At 39.7% G+C, this 23,604-nt stretch overlaps 1 protein-coding gene across 2 annotated transcripts in view; it reads left to right on the top strand.

The window, feature by feature from the left end:
* quo (quattro) overlaps nucleotides 1–23,604 on the top strand; it is a 32,991-nt gene that overhangs the window by 5,707 nt on the left and 3,680 nt on the right. For both annotated transcript variants that reach the window (XM_044349873.1, XM_044349872.1), the window contains 16 exons: nucleotides 6,875–7,072; nucleotides 7,797–9,339; nucleotides 10,357–10,551; nucleotides 10,926–11,049; nucleotides 11,960–12,053; nucleotides 12,539–12,625; nucleotides 12,715–12,831; nucleotides 18,221–18,319; nucleotides 18,419–18,567; nucleotides 18,861–18,999; nucleotides 19,162–19,284; nucleotides 19,534–19,731; nucleotides 19,839–20,833; nucleotides 21,061–21,310; nucleotides 21,834–21,923; nucleotides 22,864–23,088. In XM_044349873.1, coding sequence (XP_044205808.1) covers nucleotides 6,875–7,072; nucleotides 7,797–9,339; nucleotides 10,357–10,551; nucleotides 10,926–11,049; nucleotides 11,960–12,053; nucleotides 12,539–12,625; nucleotides 12,715–12,831; nucleotides 18,221–18,319; nucleotides 18,419–18,567; nucleotides 18,861–18,999; nucleotides 19,162–19,284; nucleotides 19,534–19,731; nucleotides 19,839–20,833; nucleotides 21,061–21,310; nucleotides 21,834–21,923; nucleotides 22,864–23,088 — 4,626 coding nt within the window. The remainder of the gene's footprint in view (nucleotides 1–6,874; nucleotides 7,073–7,796; nucleotides 9,340–10,356; nucleotides 10,552–10,925; nucleotides 11,050–11,959; nucleotides 12,054–12,538; nucleotides 12,626–12,714; nucleotides 12,832–18,220; nucleotides 18,320–18,418; nucleotides 18,568–18,860; nucleotides 19,000–19,161; nucleotides 19,285–19,533; nucleotides 19,732–19,838; nucleotides 20,834–21,060; nucleotides 21,311–21,833; nucleotides 21,924–22,863; nucleotides 23,089–23,604) is intronic.

Below are 23,604 nucleotides of genomic sequence, written 5' to 3'. Positions count from 1 at the left end.
CTTGTGAAATCCAGTCTCAGCTCACCCACATATAAACTGTTTTTAATTCTTGGACTTTGAGAGATATGAGGAAAAAGGCCAAGCCAGAAATCTGACACACTATTTATGTGGCCTCCTCACTTTACAAACATACTTTCAGTTCTTCAGGACTACAAAACGAATGAATGAATGAATAAAAGGAACCCTGCCAGATTAAAGGGCTGTTAGCAAACTCACACTCTGTTTACTTCTGGCAGGAGTGACTTTAGAGAAATGATGTGGGAGTTTTGTCTTATAGGGCCCTTTTTACTGGTTGAAAAGGTTTTAAGATGGCTTAGCTGAATGAAGTGCCCCTCTGCTGAGTTTAACAAGAGTGGATCGCACACAAAGACAACACTGTCTCATCGCCAAACAGAAGATACCGACTCTGTAAGGAGGAAAGAGTAGGGGAGGAGGGGGAGTTTCTGAGAAGTTATATGTTTATATGATTATGACTAGAACTATAACTAAGACTATGACTGTTATCATGATTATGATTATGATTGCTCCAAGTCTCAACATCTTGCCAATTCTTGGATTATGTGTGAGTTCAGTGATAGTTTTGTATAATCTTCAAACACATTTATTGTGCCTTTTTTTAAACCTCAAAAGAAGAGAAACATAAGATTTGCATATAGATGTGATTTTCTTGACAGTTGGTATACCTTTGATCTTATTTTTCAAAGTTGTTTTATTTACTGTCTGTTTAGGAAAGAAAACATGATTAGGTGTCATATCCCATCAGCACTCTGTGTCCACACTGTGATTAGCTGTTGGTATGACTGAGTTGCTGGTGTGTGATACGCAGCTCTTGGACATATCTGCATGTCCAAACATGCAGAATTCAAGGACTATTCAGCATTTACTGGCAGGTCTTACCTAAACTGTCACTTCTGGTTATGGTTTGTTTGTAGCCCGGAGGTGGGAGTGACAGTCCATTTCTTAACAGGATTTCAGAAAAATGTGATGACCAGTCAAGAAAGAGACATCAACACATCCTTTCAGCATGTCACATTACGAGCTGTGTCCATTTATGTTGAAGTTAATCTTCTTTACAATCACACTGTGGTCAGCTTACCTTCCTTAATCTTTTGACCCTTTGTGGCTGATGGAAGATACACACTGTGCATTACACACCTTGACAGCTTGTTTATACTGGCTATCTGGGTTCTGACTTTCTTGGACCAAAGCCTGAGGCAGTGTAGAGAAACATGCAATTACCTGCTTAATACTCAACACTGCAAAAACTCCCAGGGGGCCTAAAGGGTAGACAAGACAAAGAGAGAGTGAACTATTACAACAAATGCCTGTTGTTCACACCAGCATGTCAATTCGGGATAAACAATGATCTTTGTTGGAGACTGAAGCTCTTTTGGAGATAAATCACAGGCTACACTGGACAATAGTGGGCAGAGAGGGAATCCCCCCTCTGGTCTTGAATGTGTACAGGCGGCTGTGGAATGTGGTCATCAGCTGGACGTTGATCAAACCCCTCCATCTTTGCAGGCCAAGATAAAGGTTCAAGATTTAAGTTCGATTGAATGCGCCTCACTGGCCGTTTGCAGGGGGTAAACACTGTGGAAAGAGAAGTAGCAAGTTTGCTTCTGTCAACAAAAGGAAACTAGATACTGCACAGTGATATACTGCACTGTAAAAAATTGTGTTATCAATAGATGTAGGGAACTGATTGTGTCTGGTTGCTCACTTGAGACTGAAAAAAAATGCTGTTAGCTGTAAGTTTTTGTAGTGGGAGGAACTGTTAAAAATACAAAAGAGCCAGACAAAACAGCAGAGAAACTTAAGAACAGCACTGGAGTTTAATGGGACACAGCAGACTTACTTCCAAGCAGACTTTGAATGAGGGTCACAGCTGACTGGCCAACAGTGTAGAGGACTCATTTGACTGTGGGCATGTGGATAAAAAAGAGTAGAAGTAGACTATTTTCTTACAACCTTTAGCAACACAGTCACTAGAAATATATGAAATCCAGAAACATTAATGTGTTTAGATGGTACAGTATAGGACTTTAATGGTGTTGCTCTAAAACAGCTGCATTAATTTGTAAATGCAGGTGAATAAACTCACCCATTTCAACTGTAATGGTGCTCCTTTGATAGGCTGCTTTTAAAGGTGCAGTGTTTAGAATTTAGTTGGATCTAGTGGAACTGGAATTAAATATAATATTCATAAGTATTTTTTCATTAATGTATAATCACCTGAAAATAAGTATTGTTGTGTTTTTGTTACCTTGGAATGAGCCCATATATCTACATACGGTGTGAGCCCGCCATGCTGCACCACCAGGTTTCTACAGCAGCCCAGAACAGACAAACCAAAGACTGGCTCTAGAGAGGGCCTTTCGGATTTTTTACAAGTTTTGTGGCCACTGTAGGTTCTCCTACATGCTTGGAGGAGTATTCAATTTATTGCAATCTGCAATGTCACCATTAGATGCAACTAAATCTTACACACTGGCCCTTTAATTAGTGTTGCACTTTCTGTAGCTTAATAGCTACATAGATGATTAATATTTAAGGCCTTTACAATAGTTTTTTAAAAATTTCAGCTATATCTTGCACTGATACTCATTAAATGGGTTCTCCATCCTTGATTTCGATCAAAGGGAGACTGCATGAAAAGACCAGGAAACTCCAGCATACATCTGAGAATGTCAGGCATATTCATGACATTTATAGAATATGCATTGCACTTTTTCACTTGGTGTACAACCTTTCACCCCCACTGAGTGCCCAGACAGACACATTATTGCTGCTATGAACTGGGAGAGCTGTGGTATCAGGAGGGAAACCAAAAGATATTTTGAAAAAAGTTAAGGCCGTGGGAATCAATAATGATCTGTAAAAGATGCAAGATAGTCAGAGAAATCATATTGACATATTGACAAGAGAAGCTGGAGTAACTGAGTAGTACATAAAGGGTCTAGGATTCAGCCCTGTTTCCTACACATAATTTCTAGGAGACAGGGTCACACGATTGCACAAGATTTCTTTACTATTTTAGCAGTGTTTTCCATGTTTTTTTTTAATGTACCAGTGGCAGATGTTGAATGCTTGCATGCTCTCCACTCAGTGCATCACATGCATACTCTCTATTGTCCAGAAAGGTTGTGTTCCATGGTCCATATACTTCTGGATATGTACTTTTTCAGATCCAAAATTGCTTTCTTACTGAATCGTGCAAGCACTCATCTAGCACATCTTTAAACCAGTTTGCTTATGGGCATAGTATCAGTTTCCTTTGATTATGATGAATATGATGTTATCATGATTTTTAACATGTTTATGATTTAACTGAATAATTTCAGATACAAAATCATTCTACCTTTCAGGACAACATTTTTGCTTTGTCTCAGAGGAAGCCATGCCGAACCTTTCATAGTTCAGGCCTGTTTGGCATGTTGTCTGGCAGTTTGTCAGATGTAATGAGATACAGAAGAACTCACAACATTGGCAGCCACCCTCCCTACCCTCAGTACACTTGGCTGGCCAGCCAGTCTGAACTGAATCCAGCTGAACTATGCTTAGTAAATCTCAAGAGGGTCTCACTTATATGAATATCACTAGCCAAACCACCCACAGAGAGGAGTTTCAGTCAGGGGGGAAAGTCTCATGCTTTCAACTTCCTTTGTTTTTAGAAGAATTTTACTCAAGCATAAACTTTTGTCATTTCAGCCAAAAAGAGGTTTTAACCTCAACTCAACAGAGATGCAAATGAGTTTTGGGGTAATGGTATGGCAACAATTAATGAAGATTTCAGTTTAACCTAGTATTAAATGTTTGATTTTAAGTTAGGCTGCATAAGTGTGGACACTCTTTAATAAATCTTTGGAATCAATGAAATCTGTACATCTACATGAGTAACCGAGCACATGCCAAACTGTACTTTCATTGTACTAAAAGTTACAAGCTGGGAAACTGAATTTCTCCGCCCACTACAGTAACTTCACAGAACTGTGTTTTATTAGATATGACCTCAGGTTTACCGTAAGTTTTGAGAAATACAGTAGAACTCAAAGTTGAATGTCTGTAGTCAGCCTAAAACAGCTGTGATCCATTACCATTCAAGAGCCAGCCTCGAAGGTATTTTGTTCCCCATTTCCTAATCTATTGTGACAGATGTGCACAATCAGAAAAAGGAAGCATTCTTTTCTACTGAGGACATTCAATGTCTACAAGAGATACAAAGACTCAGTGTAAGTGGTCAAATATTGATCTTGATTTACATCCAGCATCCCATATCAATCACTGCTGATTAAAGTTTATTAATAAAGCTTATTTAACACACACGCACATACAGATACTTTTAAAACTCAGCTAACTTTAAATTCAAAAGCTAAACTGAATAATTTAATGCTTTAATGAATAATCCAGTGAATCATGAACTACAATTGAAACTTTATGACCTTTGCCATAAAGTTTGGGACCTTTGTTACCAGTGTTTCATGGCTGTCCAAGGTCCTCACACAAGCATCAGTCTCCCACAGTAATAGTCCCAGTGCTAACCAGTGTGAGGTCTTTGAAGCTGCTGCACTTGTGTTTACCCTGGGCCAGTCTCTGGTCTTGGTTAGGCCATCAAGCTAAATGAGGAAGGGGCTAAAAACAGATTCCTTTGTGGGGCTGGGAGATTAACACAGCAGGGTACTGTGAACTGATTGTATGAATAGCATGCCTGCTGCGGCAAGCAGCTAAGACCTGCCCAGATCCAAAATAAGTGTCAAGTCCTGAATTTCAACTGCCAGTATGTTATGCCTTTTCTTTTCTTTACAAAGAAACATTTATTTGACAATGCTGTCTGTGAATAAATAATTGTACACTTCAAATATGTCATACAGGTGATAAGTATGTGAATAAATAATTGTACTTATCAAATGTGTCATACAGGTGATAAATGGGGAAACAAATCATAATAAGAAGGACTGTGCACCTCTATCCATCACCAGTCAAGATGGAGATATTAAATACCTTTGCATAGAGGTTTCAGAGAGAGATAAACCAATGACTGCATCTGAATTATGGTAACTTTGGTGATTCCTTAAATGGCAAAATTTTCATTTGTCCAATACTTTCGTTTATGAAATTGTACTTTGTGGTAAACATGGTAAACATTATTCATCCTAAGAGTCAGCATGTTGTCATTGTGAGTATGTTAGCATGCAGACGTTAGCATTTAGCTCAAAACACATCTATGTCTAAGTACAGCCTCACAGAGACGCTAGCATGGCTGTAGACTCTCATTTTTGTTCTTCATTACTTTAACAAAGGTACAAACTTTGCCATTATTTTTTATACTTCCATAGATTATATGGGACATATAGCACAATCAAATCAGTGTTCTACATGTCATTAAAATGCTTGGCTGTTTTACTAATCTTTATTGACAATCCTCACTAGCTTGCAAGTGCTATTTCACTAGAAATTCTTTAAAGATGGCCCCTTTTCATCTGAATGGCTTCCGTGTGTTTTCTTGGACTTCACTCATGGCACAGCTGGTGCTAGGAGCTTATCCAAGGACTCTGAGCACTCAAATGGTTTCCAAAAGCAGATTTTTTTTACATTCAGTAAACAGCAGCACCAAGTGTGCCTCATGACAGAAAATTGTGTCATTTTCTTTATGGGACCATACGTAGCTTTGTCTGTTCTCTTTTTCATGTCAGTTCAAATAAGATCAGACACTGACCCTGGTCTGTTACAAATATACTAGCTTAAATGAAGTGTATCCTGGCCATATATGAAACAAGTTGTGCATTCTTAGGCAGGACATACTTAATCATCTCCAGATACAGTTCAAAAATGCTTTTGATTAGTCTCACTCAAACATACCTCTCTTGATCCTCTACAGTTTTCAGTTTACCTCAAAGTCCTATGTTGAGTCGATAGATTTTGGTAAATATGATCTTTTGCGGCAGCATTTAGTTGTTGGAGGTAATAGTATCCGTAATGATGGTGTACCATAAGAATTCACTGATCCAAAAGTGCACTCATGCAGAAATGTATATCATTTTTTCCTTTTGTTCCTGACTCTGAAAACAGAAGATGCTTTGAAGGATTCCAAACCAGGACAGCCAGGGATAAAACAGGCCAAGACAAATACCTGTCCCGTCATTTTGCATTTGCAGAGCATTTATTCTCAACATGTCGTGGGCCTTCTTTAAATAAATCAGTGTTATAACAAGTCAAGCCCAAACAGACATTTACCTCTAAAATTTATGGGCCACATTATATACACACAGTAGATACAGGGTGCTAATTTTCACACACATATGTGAAAACCATGGTTGATCATCGATGAAACACCAAGACCAAAATTAATAAGGGTAGAATAGGTAAACATAAACATAAAAAGCAGGGCATGATGGACCCTTTGGGGGGTATGTGGTATGATTCCATAGCCACTAAAAATAGTAATTTTTATTTTGCCTAAATTAAATATTTTATTGTTGATTAACCTGGGTTGAAAGATCAACACAATTCTGATTTGAAAATAATGTGCAGCTCACACATGTCCTTCTCTATTTAGGCACTGATACAGATACAGAAGCCTTCATTGAAGTCACAGCAGCTATATTTTGTAATAATTTGTAATTCTAGTTTTAGGATGATTTTTTACAGAAGTCACAAAACTAATTCTACAAAAAAAAAAAGATTTCTTTCTCAGTTTGTAATTAAGTAAACCTGAATCATATACGTGTAGTTTCCATTGATTTATTGTCTTGGTGCTGGTATTCTTGAGATGGCTCCTGAACAAAAGTTAAACCAGAGTCTGACAGTGAGTGTAATATCCACCAAGACTGCACAAACCTCATCTCACCGACCTCTGTTTCTTTATGTCCTCAAGAACCCAGAATCTCTGGACTCATCCATCCAGAGTGCCCTCTCGGCTCTCTTCCCACCTTTTGAGGCCACGGCACCTGTCGTCCTCAGCCAGCTGTTTCGCACCATTGAGGAACGTTACCACGGTGATGCATTGCAGTGTCTCCTGGACTTCCTCATCCCCTCCAAACACCTGCTGGAGAGTGTCCAACAGGCTGCTTGTGTGAGTATCAATACTCACACACTTGGTCCTTCTCACTCTTGAGGATTATTGCATCTACACACATCTTTTAAAATTCTATAAGATGTACCATTACAAACAGCAAATCACTCTGACTTTTACTGTATTTCAGAAATGTATTGCAATTTGTTATTCAGTTAGATTTGGCAGCTGCTCTCTGAGGGAGCTCTCAAAGAAAGGATTCTGCTTTGAGAACAAACCGATCAGCATATTAAACAGATTAGTTATAACGTGCAGAATTCAAAGATTGTTGTAAATATACATGAACATTAGATCTTTGCATAGTTAACAATACCAAAAGCTATAATACATAAGAAAGAGGAGGCTGCAGTGGTAATCGTGAGAGCTGTTAGATTAATAAAGGATACCCCGCAAAATTGATGATACTTAATACTTGATTATACTTGCTGATGTATAATGCAACCATTCCTTACATTCTATAACTGATTTTTACATAAAATCATGATGAATTAATAAGCTACTTATTTGAACATTGTGACGGTACATGGTTGTATGTAGTTAGTTGTACATATGTTTTAAAGTATACTAGTAATAAATAAAATCTAACGTTATATTCTAACAGTCTACTGTAGATGCCTTAGTTTATAAAATAGGAAGCTAGAAAACTACATAGAAATATTAAGAGTGTATTAATCACAGCAAATTAGAACAGAGCTACACTCAAACTGTGCTCTTGTGTTTCCAGGCTGGATACTCTGACGTGGTTTTCCGCCATGAGGGCTGGCCTCTATGTCTCCATGACAAAACCGTCATCCAGTTAGCACCCGTGAACCCTTTGCTGCTACGTCCTGGAGACTTCTATCTACAGGTGGAACCTTTTGGTGACCAAGCGGCTCGGATTGTTCTGAAAAGCCTTCTGGAAGAGGGATGTCGACAAACGGAGGAGACCCCCATCCCTGAGACTTCCTACCCCTGCATCTTCACTGATGACTGGCTGCAGGACATCAACGAAGGACGCCATGGAACTCCTCTGTCACAATGCTTGCTTTGCACTGAACAAGGAGTAATCAAGTTGCCCTGGGCCAAAATTGCCATCCCAGAGTTTTTGGACAAGCCTAAGGTCATGCCCACTTATCAGGAAGCTCCTCCTGAGCCAAAGCAGATCTCAGTTCCCTCCCATTATAACTCGTCCACCCTCCCATTGGAGACAATGATTCTTCCTTCAAAAGACAGGATGTCAGCATCTTTGAGACCTGTGGACTGTTCCTCCAAACTTGTCAAAGTGGACTGTGAAAAACGAATCCTCAGACCAGGCCCCAAACCTTTAATCAAACCTGTGGGTTGGGTTTCACCTAATACCTGGGACAGTCGTAACTATCCAGAGATTGAGGGTGATTATGTTGACCTGGTGGATATCGCTAAAGGAAAGGAGTTTGTGGGTAAATGTGATGGCCACCCAAACCCACCTAAATCAGTTTTGTTCAAACCTGTCAGACCACCTCCACCTGTACCACTTGGGAATAGTTTTTTCTGTGACCGCACTCTTCAGTATGCAGAGGAACCTTGTACACCATGCAGCCAGAGAAAGTTGGGGCTTGAGCCAACTGATCAAGACTTGAAGTGCAGGTATAGAGACTCTTACCTGGCAGCACTGACAAACCCAGTCACCTTTGAGAAGGGGAGGGTAGACCTCCTGACTGCCCTAGAGGAGGTCGGCATTCGTGAAGAGGGAGAGTTAAGACCTAAGGGTACATTTGAAGCTCAAAAAGATGAACTTGGAAAATGTTGTAACCACTGTAAAGAACCTATGACAAGTCATGAGCTCTGCCAATACAGACATTGCTGTAAACCAGCACCAGGAAACTTTACATCTCACCTCAAAGACCCTCCCACAAGTTCTGAATCAGAAGACATTATGAGGGAATCACCCATGGTTTTCAAATCAACCCCTGGCTTGAGCTATAGTCATAAAGTTCAGACAAAGCTCATTTCACACCAGTTAGGGCACAATCCAGTATCAGATAAATTTCTGGAGACCTGTGATAGCGACATGAGAGCACATCAGAAGGTGGACGTGGTGAAACCATCAGGGAAGCACAAAGTTAAGCTTAGGTCTCTGTCTACTGTGTCAGAGACTTCTAAAGGGAGTCCACTTCTCTATAAACTCAGTAACAGGAGCCACAGTGATATTTGTCCTGAGACAATTAGCAGCATAATGCAGTGTAAGAAAGCCGAACTGTTGGATCAGGTGACTCCAAAGGTGGAAAGAAGGAAGTCCCCTAAAAAAGGTAAGCAGAGGCAGCAAGTAATAACGCTGAACATTCAGACTTTTTTGATACAGTCTTTCATTCTCTGTAGAATATTTCCTGTTAACTCCCACTTACACACACAAAGTTTGTCCATTATTATTATTGCACACGCAGCCATTTATCATGAAGTGTTTCTCAATGCTCGAAGGGCCACTGAAAATTCACGCCAAATAGACTGATTGAAACTCAACCATGACCTTGCGTGCTTCAGAGAATGTGCTCCACTAAGGGTCACAGTTCATAAAGGCTCTTTAGAATGAAGGTTCTCAGGGCAAAGATCAGACTTGAGAATGATGTTCCTCAAGGGATTCTCCCACTGCGGTCTGGGATCTTTGGCAGTATGGCTGCAGTCACGTCATTCATTATCAAGGGAGTGAACGGAAATAGCGTGCTGCACCCCAATGAAAGGGAGGTCCTGAACTCGCTGGAGAGTAAAAAGAAAGAGCAGAGCATTCCTCTAATGTAGAAAGACATAACATGCAAGAAGGAGGTTTCTGTGTCCCCTGCACCCACTGGCATGCACCCTCATGCCCTCAGAAGGGCATGCTGAGATCTTGACTGAAGACATGCTTGTCATGGACTATTAAAGTGGCAAAGAGAGAGAGCACAGGCGAGGCTTTGTTGGCTCTAAGGAGAGGCCAATTAGGATGTCTGAAATCAAAGCCAGGCTTAGTAGCCAGGCCTCTGCAGTGTTTTGTTACAGAGACCATGTCCAATGTTTAAAGGCTGTCTGTACACAGCTGTGTGGGGTAGGTTTATGTTGACAGACAGCTATTAAGACTTATGGCTGAAGAGCTGAATAATTACTATTAGCATAAAAAGACAGAGGTTGCTGGACAGAATATAAAGTTGTTGGTTTATAGGAAATCTGCCTTAGAAGAATGTTCTCAATAAACAATCTGGATTAAAAATAGTTATGAGAAAATATGAGATTTTAATTCATAAGGTTTTTTCTTGTTTTGGTGGGGAAACTATTATGTTTGTGTTTACTGACAGACTCCCAGATAAGCAGGAGTGAAACTCCCTTCACCACAGATGGACCAGACTCCCGTCTACAGAACTCAAAGATAGACAAGCTATCATCTCAACTTTCTTCTACCACTTCTGACACTCCTCAGTCTCCACAAGCCCAGGAATCTAGATTCAAAAGCATCAGTGGTCTGCTTGACCTGGGCATCATTTGTTTACCAGGTAATTTTCACTAATGAGTCTGACATCTGCTTTAAGTTAAGAATCGATTCTTAACAACATGATTCTATCTTGCAAAAAAGTCTGTGCATTCACCTCACTCTTTTGTCTGCATAAAAATTGATGTTACACTGACAGCTTTTTTAAAAATTAAAAAGTGACCATGTGACCTTAAGTATTCACCTGTGACCTCAGTAACTCCCATGGGACATTTAGATGTGAATGATCAAATGTTAAATTATCTGTGACTCCCAACAAGTCACTAGACCTGTGAAGTGTTTTGGATTAGTGTCCAAAGGTCTTCAAGACCAAACATCAAATACAAACAATTATATCTTACTACCTTTTTCTCTTTTTTCTGACTTGCCCACCTCCAGGCAGCAGGGACAGGACAGGTAGGGCTGTGGTAGAGGTACATGGTGACAGGAAAGAGTGGACGTCCCCTCCTGTATCAGCCCAGAATCTCTGCGAGTTACTGCTCTACCTACACACTATACCCAGGTACTGCAAACACTGCCTTAGTCATCTTTGTGTTAAAAAAGACCAATACCTGTAAATGAGTCTGAATCATATTTGGAGGAAGGCTTGACCCATGTCCAGTGTGGAGTGGTGATCTCGTCAGTTTCTCAGGGGAGGAAAGCTGTAGTTGTTGGCTTAGTGTGCAGTTCCATTTGTTGTGGTATGAAATAAGAAGTATGGCCACAAGGGGGCAGTAGAACACAATTTTTAAAATGTATTTCCTGTAGTCAGCATGCTTTCACTGGCATCCAGACTGAGTGATCCCTGATGGCTCATCCCTTGAATAGTAACTGTTTTACAACTAATAAAACAATAGATTTTATGCATAATCACAACCTTATGAACTGAATTGTTTTCTTGATATGTAGTGCTTTAAGATCAGCTGGCAGTAACATTGACCTGTGCTGACCTTTTGCAAAAACTGTGTCATTCCTCACTCTCAATGGTCTACTAGCACTAACACTTCAACAGTGTTATTTGTTTACACAGGGTTTATTGGAGTCTTTGAAGTTCAAACAGCTATTCTACCAGATAGCGTGGCCTTCCTCTGTCCCCCAGTAAAAAGCCATACCACAACAGTCTCTAGCCAGGCTGGCTGCCAACTGTCTGGTATGCAGTGCCTTGCTAGAATTAGCAGTCATGTCTGATGTAGGTTCACACAACGGTAATCCAAGAAGAGGCCATTAAGAGGGGTGTGTGAAAGCGTCAAAGTGTGGAATGGGATGTGTGAAGAAGAAAGTGTGTTTGTGTGGATGTCAGAGAGAGATAAAAAGATAAATAGAGATTTGAGAAGCAGAATAAGTAAAGCACTAAAAGCCTTTATCACATAAAGACCATTGTGATGAAGTGAACATGTTCTAATGTGCTCTATCATGACTCAACGTTGTGGTAGGAAAGATGTTCGAGAGCTGGGAATGACTTTGGTGATCAATGCCAGGAAGAAGACTCCTCCGCCTCACCTCTACAAAGCTCTGCTGATGGCTCAGGTTGAAACAACAAACCTGCATTCACATGTCAGAGAGAACAATGAACTAGAACCCTCATCTAACATCACACACAGATACAAACACACACACACACACACACACACACACTCACTTATGTCATCAGAATCTGATATATGCCAAAATGTCATCATTCTTTGATTCCAAGATGAATAAAGAGAATGCCAGGATTAGTCAGTATGTCTGAATATGTGAAACACAAACACTGAATGACATGAGAGTTAATACCAAATTTGTACAAGTTTCTGATTTGCTAGCAGTGAAGAAATACACTAGGGGGAGCAATCCCCTTTTCTAGCAAGTCATAATTATATCTTTTAAATAGAGAGAGGGGTTAATGCAGGTTAAGAGTACATCTGATGTTTTACCATTGCAAAATGAATCTCATATTTAATAGTGATACTTATGTTGAATCTAAACACAGTCAGCCCTGGTTTTGTCTTTAACTGATTGACTCCCTGCTACAGGAACAAGCTCTCCATGCCGTTCACAGTGTTGTGATGCTGGTGGATAAAGACACGTGTCCACGCCCAGAGAAACAGCCTGGGTTGCAGGTGAGAAATGAACACTCTTTGTCATTTTGTTCTCATTTCACACTATAGATTCCTCTTTGTCTGACCATGTATTTTTCTTTGTCTACAAGATGGACATGGTGACCTCTATGAAAGCCCTCAACAAGACAGTGGAAGCTTCCCAGCTGACCTCTGACCTGGGGGGGACCTTCTCTTACAGCCATACAGACTGGCTGCAGTTCCATCAGGTACTGAATATTCACTCTGTATTTACAGAACCGCTGCAGCTGTGTTTTCACATTTCACAATCGCTTTGGAATTTCCCGTAGATTCAGAGGAGACTGCTGTTCAACCACAGTTCACTTGATTCATTATACACTCACCTAAACAAAAACATTCATATCTTTGTTGTTTTTCAATGCCACATTGAGTTTTGGTCTTTGAACTTAGGGTGGGAGAGTATGGTCACAAGGGGAAAGAGTTATCTGAATTTAGATTATATTATAAATTACTGACTGTTAAGGGAGGCAGATATTTTATATTGGTCATGCAACATTAATCAGTACACAGTTCCTTACTGGAACAGGCTCATTATGTACTCCTCCTCATTTTTTGCATTCACTTTGTTTTTTAACCAAATGTTGGCTAGGTGACATAAAATATTTTCAGTATTTCAACACAATTCAGTTGAATGGGCAAATGACAAGTGGTTGTATGTATAGAACCAGTCAAACGTTTGAACACACCTTCCATGCAACTTTTGACTGCTACTGTATACATATACATATACATATATATAAAGTATCCAAAAAGCCAGGTTCCCTTCTGAGTTTTTCCATAATTGACTGACTGGTCCCTTGACAGCTTACCAGTTAAGGTTCAAGGTATACATTTTTTAAAACTAAATGTAATATTTTAAAACCCAATTTCATTAGTTAACCTAAAGGAAGGAGTCTGACTCCAGCGCTAAAACTCCAAAATGCACATTAGAGGGTCATCGGTTGATTAAAGGGAAAATCAGTGATTCTAATCCAACACACTTTTTGTCCAATTCAGCGAATATTTCCTCACGGTCCACTAACTGTCTGTTCTGTGTGTGCGCTGAAAGAAAAATCCAGTGTTCATACACAGAACTGGCTCTGTAATTGGGCAGGTAAACACATAAACACAGTGGCTCAGAACCAGCCACACAACACTACTCCAGTAAATCTGCAACAGGGTGTGTTCATGCTCATGCAAAGAACAGGGAGAAGTCATCAGAGCAGCTGTCTGTGTGAGGACATGACAGTCTCCCGTCTCCAGCACCCGTTGAATAATCAGGGAGGACTGGTGAACTGGAGAGAGAGAGAGGCCGTGGCCAATTCACATAGAAAATGTTTTCTCATGGAACAGATACGCTTCCATTTTATTAAACATATCAATCCACACTGAATCCGAGACAGTCTCATGGAAACCCCTGCGTTTTTTTACGCTCAGAGTCTGTTTCTGTTGCATTTAGTGAAGAGTGATCTGAGCAGGCAGCTGTTTAAATCACACAAATATCTTGCTACATGTGTTTTCAACTTATTAACTGAATCAATTAATCAATAAATACAAACACTGTCAATTTCTTCTCATGGAACCGACATGTAAACTATTTTGGTTCAGTAAATTTCAGTTTCAGTTTGTCCGGCCGCTGTCCTCTCAGCTCCCGAGGAGCTGCAGCTGACAGACGGCTGCTTCTATGGACAGAGATGCTAAAGGTTGAGTGAGAAGTGGGGAAGCTGCAGAGAGACGGATTGTGTGGATGGACTGTTGTGCAAGACAAAAAATTTTCCACTCGTGATAATGTGTGATAAGAGCAGAAGTGACTCTATGGCAGATGTCCTGGATTCTGTCGTATTTCTCTTTTGGCAGAGCTTCTGAAGGAGCACGAAGGGAGGGTGTATTAGTTTGAGTGTTTAGTCCAAATCTGAACAACCTTTCTTCAGAACAATTGACTCCACTTTTAACTGGAACTGGAAGCATGATGTACATGAAATTGTTCTGCCACAGAAATTATGCTTTCTGTTTTTTTTCCTATAGTAGTATTTTGTTTGTGAATTACTGAACAATGTCACATCTCTGGGTCCCTAAAAAGTAAAACAAACAAAAAAAATATTTTTACATGATTCTTCAATTTAACTGGCCATCACTCTCAGACATATGCAATCTGTGACATGCGGGTATAGGAATAACATTACACTTGTAAATTAATAAAAAGCACTTGTAAAATTAATAGGGGCATCACCTCCATTGATTAATCAATTAATAATTAATGAGTTAATTAGTTAGGAGGAAAACTAATTAAATTAAACAAATCAGTCTTATACTTTACCTGAAAGTCATAAATTCTGAATGCACTGACCTCCATCTCTGTCGTAAAGGAATACACAAATACAATGACTTGGCGATAAGTCAAGATATTTATTGAACTACCAAGCGACAGAGTTGAATGGGAACACTAAGCATATATACGTACATACAACTAGAATGAATGGATGCATGACTGAATGGGTAAATTCAATAAACAAGTTATTGCTGACAGAATGAATGAATGAATGAATGTTATCAAAAACAAGTCAAAATGTAATGAGGGGCAATTAACTCTAAGTAAAGCCAATTCTGGTCTTGTTGCATTCAGTGGCAGGCTGCAGAGTTTGGAGCTCTGAGTAATCAAAAGAGTCCTTGGAAAAGTCTTTTTAAAAAATTGGAGATTACAAAATAATATATATTCAAATGGCAAACACTGTGGGATGGCTAATGGTACTTGGCTTGTGGCTTTAGGTTTTAAGTCTTTTCAGTCTTTCTTCTTAGTGACAGTTTTATTTTTCTAGAGCTCTCAGAGAAAAATGAAAAAGACGGGCCATCACAGCTGGCCAGGCTGAGAGAAAAACACAGAAGACACCACAGCAGCTGTCAGCGAGAAAGTAAAAAACAGGACGCGTCAAAACCCTTGCTCGCGTATGGTCAGTGTGTGAAATTGTGGCCAATTTGTTACAGGGATAGTCAGTGCAGTGTCTATAATGTGAATTCCTGATATTAAATGTTCATCTTCAATTTTCTGTAGTGGTCTCAGTAATATTTTCTGATAAATTGTACTGAAGTAGCATATCAAATGAGATGGTTAAGCAATGTTTGAGTCAAAAAAAAGGTTATAATTGCAGTTGGAAGAACATTACTTTCCACTCATATCTTGGGATGTTTGATTTGAAAGAACACTTATTTTAATTGTAATTAAAACTACTCTAATTACCTATATGTTAACTCCCTCTGCTCTTTCATCTGTTTCACTTTGTCGGAGTGATTGTTTTTTAGGGTGCTTTAACTCTGCAGGGGTGGGGGGTATTTTAGTTCATAATAAAAGGAGCATTATTTGTGGTCAATTGACCCACTCAACCTCTCTCTGGCCTTATGAACCTAAACCTTTTTCAGAGACTTCAAGACTTTTTCTTTTTGCTAATTTGTGTTTTTTGGGTAGCATTTTTGATATACACTCCAGATATTACACGTTTTTCTTCAAAACATAGAATAAGAAAGATCTATGCTCCTCACCACGGGCGTTATGTTTTAAAATGGGGGAGAAAACTTGGAAAGGCACACAATTGGCAGGCAGTCTGGGGCTCCTCCCTCAGAAAAAAAAACAAAGAACAAAAACAATTGTAATTTTAAACAAATGTCCTGCATTTTTACACCACCTAACATCATGGATTAAGTCAAGAAACAGCCACCTGCACTAGTCTAGATTAGTTAGATTGAGGGTGCTACGAAAACCAAGAATGCATCAAGAACAGTTTATAATTGGGTGGATCAGGACAGGAAGTGATTATTAGAAGAATGGGTATTTCATATTTAAAATTATACATATGAAAACATTATGTAGCCTAAAATGGTAGTAGGTTGCAGGCTACTTGGCCATCCAAGGACAAACAATTTATATAAATGAAATAGCCTTAAAACACATCACAATATGATTTGGATAATTAAAACCTGGTTAAACAATGTTAATGCTATTCTCAATACTCACAAGGCCATCTTCAAAGTCTAACAACTACAACAAAGTACAAACAATTTGGATGAATGAAATGGTCTCACAACTAACCTAAAAACCTATTATTGGGAATCGCGAGAAAGTTTCAGAGTGACAGAGACACAGAGCGTCCCCGTAACCATAGTAACTCACTCTGACTCCTGCTTGCATGTGCATGGCACAAGGGGAGAGGGAGAGATGCTGTGCTGCTGCCAGAAGAGCCACTGACTGAGATTACTCTGAGCAGCATGCATGGGAATACATTACAGTATAATAAGTTTGTGTATATTTCTTGCTGAATATCTCGCTGCTGCACAGTGCTGCTGTTGTGCTGTGCTGCTCTGTCTTTTCTGTCTGTGCTCTGTCAGTGCCCTCTTTTCACGCCACAGAGTTATCAGTTATGACAAAAAGTGTGAAAAGTGTCAATTGTGTCAGTCTCACTTCAAATATTCATATAAAAATTCATTTCAAATAAAGGGGAAATAATTTTATTCCTATCGACAATCTGAAAATTACATGCTTGCAAATCACAAACACGTCATGAAAACCAGTGAGAAAACACTTAGAAATTGTAATATTGATTAACCAAATAAAATACAGAATAAAATCAATAAACCTTAATTTTCTAATCTGTAATTAAATCTATTAAGATCTAATGTAATTAAATCTATTAATTAATCTATAATTCTAGCAATTGAACCATAGATAAATAATGCACTTACACTGGTTAATATCAAACAAATTGAATGCAATACTATAGAAAGTTGTTACCAAAATGGTCAGAGATTTTGACCTTCCTATAACTTCAGGATAAATAGTTCTGAGCACAGCACAGATTAACATTGGTTAGACAATAGCGGAAGATATGTATTTTTACACATTTTAGCAGGCATTCTCAAACAATTTTATACAATCATTGTGAGTTAAAAGAGAGAAAAAAGAGGACACACTCAGAAAGGAATGTGGGCTTCTCAAAATTTATGACTCTACAGCTGGGAAGAAAGTTCGTCCAGGTTGATGCAGTCTGTATCTGAAAAGAAAAACAAAGTCGTTAACTCCCAGAAAGGCCCATTTTCTCTTTGTTACTGGGTACCCTCTGTGATATGAACTGGGTTTTTAGTTCTGTTCCATGACTTTCCTGATACCTTCATCCCTTGAGGTCAGAGGACACTGTGTTTGTGCTCTTGTATCCACACAGACTGTTAGACCAAAAAGAATCATAATGTTTTTGAAAGATTTTTAACATCCTCTTATATTCCTGGGTTTGTCCCCTTCATGGGCATATGTTGACATTTTAAGGGGTAAAAATCATATCAAACCAAATATATTGGGAAGCACTGATGTAGAAACCGATGGTGGAAACACTCTCGAGGATTGCCTTCATGTAGTAGTTATGTGTCTACAGAGCAGACAGGCTAAGATGAACAACAAATTCTCAGGGTGTCCTTGTAGCCATCAGGTCCAGGACATTGTCCAGCAGCCCACAGCTAATAAACACAAATCTATAATCTGCTCTCCAATATAAAGTTCGGGGCTTCATTATGTATCATGTCTGTGTTCACCTCCACTATGAAATTATTTCATTTCAGAGACTGGTTTCTTTCATGACTGACCTGCGAGAGGCAGACAGTTTGCTGCAGAAGGCCATCAAGAAAGTGGATGGCAGTAAAAGTTTGGACACTGCCCAGGTAAAATGCACAAGTTCATCCTGTGATGTGATGTAATTAGAGCACATTTTTTTAATGTGGTCATTAATGTTGACTTTGCTTGTGCTGTGACTGCCACAGGAAGTACAGCTATGCATTCATGAACAGAGAGCTTCAATGAAAGAGGTGCTGGAGGACGCTCGACTGGTTACTCTGCAGAGAGAAGGAGGGGCTGTACTGGCCAGGATGAGGAGAGAAGAGTTTAGATTTCCACAGTCTGAAGACTACAGGTATCAGATAATAATGAATGAATCATGATGTCTCTAAAGAAAATATCTACTTATCTCATTTCATCTGCGTTGTATCTTAAACTAAAAAACTTGTTTTAAAGACTTTCTTAAGATATAACAACTTAATATCTTAAATAAACTGCTCAAAACAGATGGATCTGTTTCTCGGCTCCACATTTTTAATTCATAGTCAAAATGTTCCAAAAAAAAATCACACAACTGTATTTAGATATTAATTAATGCAAAATTAACATGTTAATGTTTCAGTATCAGTGTTTGTTGTCTCCCTGCAGAGATGCTCTGGAGTCAGTGACAAGTCTGTATAATCAAGTGGAGGAGAAGCTCCACATGCTGGTGATGAGATCCAATGAGTCACTGCAGCAACTGGAGTTCGTCTTCAGGCTCAGAGAGATGGAGGCCAAAATCAGCACGGTACAACCAGTTTTTTCAGGCTGTATAAAATACCTTCATTACGTGTTGGAACATCTGTAATTCATTAATGTGATGTAATGTTTAGAAAAAAAGATATGTAGGGTAATTTTGTGCTCACCATTTGCCAAGCTATAAACTGACATTATACACTGTGTCTTGCAGGCTGGGACATGGTTCAATACAGAAGGCGAACAGAGACTGAAGGACTCTTACACAAAAGACGACACCCTGGTGTGCACTGAAAAGGCTTTGCAGGAATTTGATCTGTTTCTCGCTCAGTCTAAGGTATTGCACAAATGTAACAAGGATTTAAGAATAAGAAAAGTTACCCTTATTAGGTTGTTAAATATGACTGAACAAAGCTAAACCAAACAAATTCATTGTGTGTTTTTCCTTCTATGCCAACATTTTTCTCTTCTTCTCTTGAAAATATTTAAATGACTGCACTGATAACGGTAAATGGTAGATTATAACTTACAGAGAGGAGGAGGAAAGAAATACAAGTTCCATTTGACATCTTAACATTTATCACAGGAGAAACAACAGTACGCCTTGACCCTAGTGATGGAAGCAGAGAGGATTCTGGGCACTAGTGACTCCAGTCCTGCAACAGATATTTTTCGGACTCTTGTCAGCACTTTCAAGTCCAATATGGATGACTTTATGTTGCGGGCAGAACAGAGGTACAAAGAACTGGACACACTGGTGCATGTGTACCGCTTTTGTGATCAGGTTTGTGTTTTGTCATTGCTCCATGTTATTTTCCCCATTTCTAACTGAAGTCTCTTTCTTCCTTACTCTTTGTCTACATAAATTCACTTTTCTTTCTGTGACTCCAGGCATCTTCCATGGCCAAGGAATGCAGTCATTTTTTGGAGCAGGTAGAGCTGGGGTGTTACTCGGCTCAGGCCCATCTAAGCACACTCCAGATGTATGAGGAGAGATTAGGTGGCGAATTCTCCACCTCGCGCTTCCAGACTCTGAAAGTTAAAGCCTGTGCTCTGAGATCAGGGGCCTCGGGGGTGATTAGTGTGTGGAATGCAGCCTGGGTCCAGTGCCAAGAAGTCAGGCAGCGTATTGAGGGGATGCAGAAGAACGAGTGCCTAGATAAGAGCCAGAACCAGCAGACCACAGTTGCAACCACTCAAGGGAAAGCTGGAGGAATGGAGAAGAAGGAGGACAGAAGGGAAGTGGGGGACGCTGAGTGCTCCCTGACCCAACAGCCAATTTCTCATAAGGAGGTAGTCACTGTCTCGGAAAGCACAAGTGAAAGTACCACTGTTGCATGTTTCAACCACCATTTAAAACTTGACTTGAAAGGGAATGAGAAAGGAGAATCCAAAGTGCTGCAGTTACCTGAAGCACCTGTTAAAATCGGAAAAATTACTCCTACTTTTCCACAAAAAAGTCATCCAGAAACCAAACTGAGGCCAAGAGAGCACCACAGTGAGGCAGATCTGAGGAGCAGAGACTCAGTTGAAGGGGGCAATGATTTTCCATCACACCAACCCTTAGGTCGGTCCCTAAGTGAGGGATCACATGTGACCTCTCATTTGACATTTGCCTCTGACTTTTCACCTTTGAATGAAAGACACAAACACTGTCAGAGCAGGACACAGCCACTGAAACAAAATCTGCAGTCTATCCAAAATTGGCCCACTTCCAATGATGAGAGTTTACACTCAGGACACTTGAGCTGCAAGTCAAAAAGAGACAGTAATGAAGAAGAGGGTGGTTCCAATAAAGGATGCACTGTTTCCACCCAGAACCCTAAAGATTTAAGGACCCCAGAGACATTACTCAGTTCAACAGAAAACAATGGCATCAATGTTTTGTAAGTAACGCCCCCTCCCTCATTTGTAATCTAAAGCTCAGTTAGATTCTGCAACTTATTGCAACTTATATCATATAATCACTAATGGCACAATAGTTCACCAATTCAATAATAATGTCATAAAAGCAAATACTTTGTTACTCACAGATAAATTATTTACAACTGATCATGAACATGAGCTCACCTAGGTTTTGATTTGAGCTTTAATAAATATATATATGGAACAGGAAACTGCAGAGAATCATGGAGGAGCTGCTGTCCACAGAGAGGGAGTATGTGAAGGCTCTGGGTTATGTTCGAGAGCACTACTTCCCTGAGCTGGAGAGGGGCGACGTCCCTCAGGACCTCAGGGGCCAGAGGGGGATCATCTTCGGTAACTTAGAGAAACTCCACGACTTCCACCGCCATCATTTCCTGAATGAGTTGGAGGGCTGTCTAAACGAACCCTTCAGAGTGGGACGCTGCTTCCTACGACATGTAGGTGTTATTTTTGACAGAGTACAAAACTACTGAATATGAATTATAGTTTGCTCTGAAAGTGGGGTACATAATTTCCATTTTTGTTTAGAAAAAAAATCAAACTTTTCAAACAATAATTAGGTTTTAATTTTAATTATAACATTTGATAACCTCTAATTAAACTCAAATCTAAATTAAAAGCACTGTAAATACCTGTATTTACTCTCAAACCTGTGTGATTGTTGTTTTCATGGCATAACCAGGTTTGGCAGTTGTGAGACAGTGTAATTTTAAGCAGTAGCCCATGGTTTCCTGTTCTGAACCAAAATCCAATATTCCAGTGTAATATTTAAAGCCCTTCCAGATGTGTCAAGATGCCAAGGTATTGATGTAATTGAACTGGGAATAGTATGTCAGCTTACACAGAAGTGAACTTCTAAAATACACTGTGTAGTCTGCAAACTTACGAGAACAGTGTGACATATGCACATGCACTTTAACTGGTGATGGTGTCTAATGGTGTTTATTCTTTTTATTTTAGAGAGAGAGCTTTGCTCTGTATGCCCTTTACAGCAAGAACAAACCACAGTCTGACAGTCTTCTTATCAATCATGGACAGGCTTTCTTCAAGGTGAGAACCACTACCTGTGTCAGTTTACATTTCTCTCATTTCTTCTCAAAACCACATTGTGAATTTTCTAAAACAAGAGAGAGAGTTGCATATTTTGAGGGAGGCATTTTATGCTTTTATTATAGCAAACAAAGGGAGAGAGAGATGGGGCAGGGTGACATGCAACAAAGATCCCCTAAAGGATTTGAACCACAGATTTTGCAGTTATGTGGCACCAGTAGGCCACTGAGACGCACTGAAAATGGTGTATTTAAACAGGACTTGGTGTCTACTGCCATGCTAGCAGCTCTTTGAGGCTATACTTATAGGCACCACAGTGCTTTGAGCTAAATGCTAACATCAGCAGGCTAACATACTTATAATGACAACTGACATCTGGCAGGTAATGCTTGCCATTGTGGTTCAAGTATTGGACAACTTGAAATTTTATGGTTCAAGAGGAAAAGTTAAAGGATCACCAATTCAACAACAATTCATGCTGATGGAAACATAAATGTCTGTACCATATTTCATGACAATCCATCCAGAAGTTGTCAAGACATTTCAGTAAAAAACTAAAAGGTCAACCTCGTGATGGCACTAGTGGAAAAGTCAGTAGGATACATCCTCTGAGGACCATGAATTTGTGTACAAAATTTCATGGCAATCCATCCAAAATTAGATATTTCAGTCTAGACCAAAGTGGTGGACTAACCAACAGACAGACATTTTCATCCCTCAAACCTCACCACAATTATAATATTGAGTCAAATTATTTTATTTTTATCTGATTCTGTCTAATGAAAATGTCCTGATGAATGCCTTTTACATATCCATTTATCCACTTAACATTAGCCTTCAGCTCCAACTCAGCTTTAACATAGTCCTTTGAGCTTTGCCAGTACATTTCTAGAACTGCTGCCAGTTCATTGACTGCTGTGTCTCCCTCCTTATGCAACAGCAACAGCAGCTGAAGCTCGGGGATAAAATGGATCTGTGGTCATACCTGCTGAAGCCTGTGCAGCGGATCAGCAAGTACAGCCTGCTGCTGCAGGACATGATGAGGGAGTGTGGTCCGGGACAAAGCAGAGAGCTGGCTGAGATCAAGGCTGCCCTGGAGGTCATCCATTTCCAGCTCCGACATGGCAACAACCTGCTGGCCATGGACGCCATCCACCACTGTGATGTAAGGAGGGCCTTGACAGTTGTTTTACTTGTGCGTCATTGTGTAAAACGACATATCAATCAAGATTTCTAGTCTTGTATACAGTACATATGTATACAGGTGTGCTGCATATATAGAGTATGTACTGTGATAAGAATGACATACCACACTCTGATCCTGCATTGAGCAACAGCATTTGGATTCTATTTGCAATGAGGAAAGCAGAATAGGGAAGCAGCTACAGGCAATAAAGCATGTCATGAAGTTGAAGAATAGTGTTCTTAGGAACATTTATCATTGATATTTGGCTTAGTGCAATAGCACTGGCTTATCAAGATTAATCTGGGATTGGATGGGATAAGATGGAGTACAGGGAAGGATGGTTATCGTCATATTTTCCATGACATCCAAAGGGAGGTGCTGTGTGTGGGAAGATGACCTGGTGCTCTGCTCTGTCTGGTCTTGTCTAATAACAAAGAACATTTCTGGACATTAAATCATTCCAAATGTCCCATTATCAGGTTTGTTTAATATTGT

Source organism: Thunnus albacares, chromosome 4 (assembly GCF_914725855.1).
Source record: "Thunnus albacares chromosome 4, fThuAlb1.1, whole genome shotgun sequence".
Taxonomy (NCBI): Eukaryota; Metazoa; Chordata; class Actinopteri; order Scombriformes; family Scombridae; genus Thunnus; species Thunnus albacares.
This window is presented reverse-complemented; position numbering and strand designations above follow the sequence as displayed.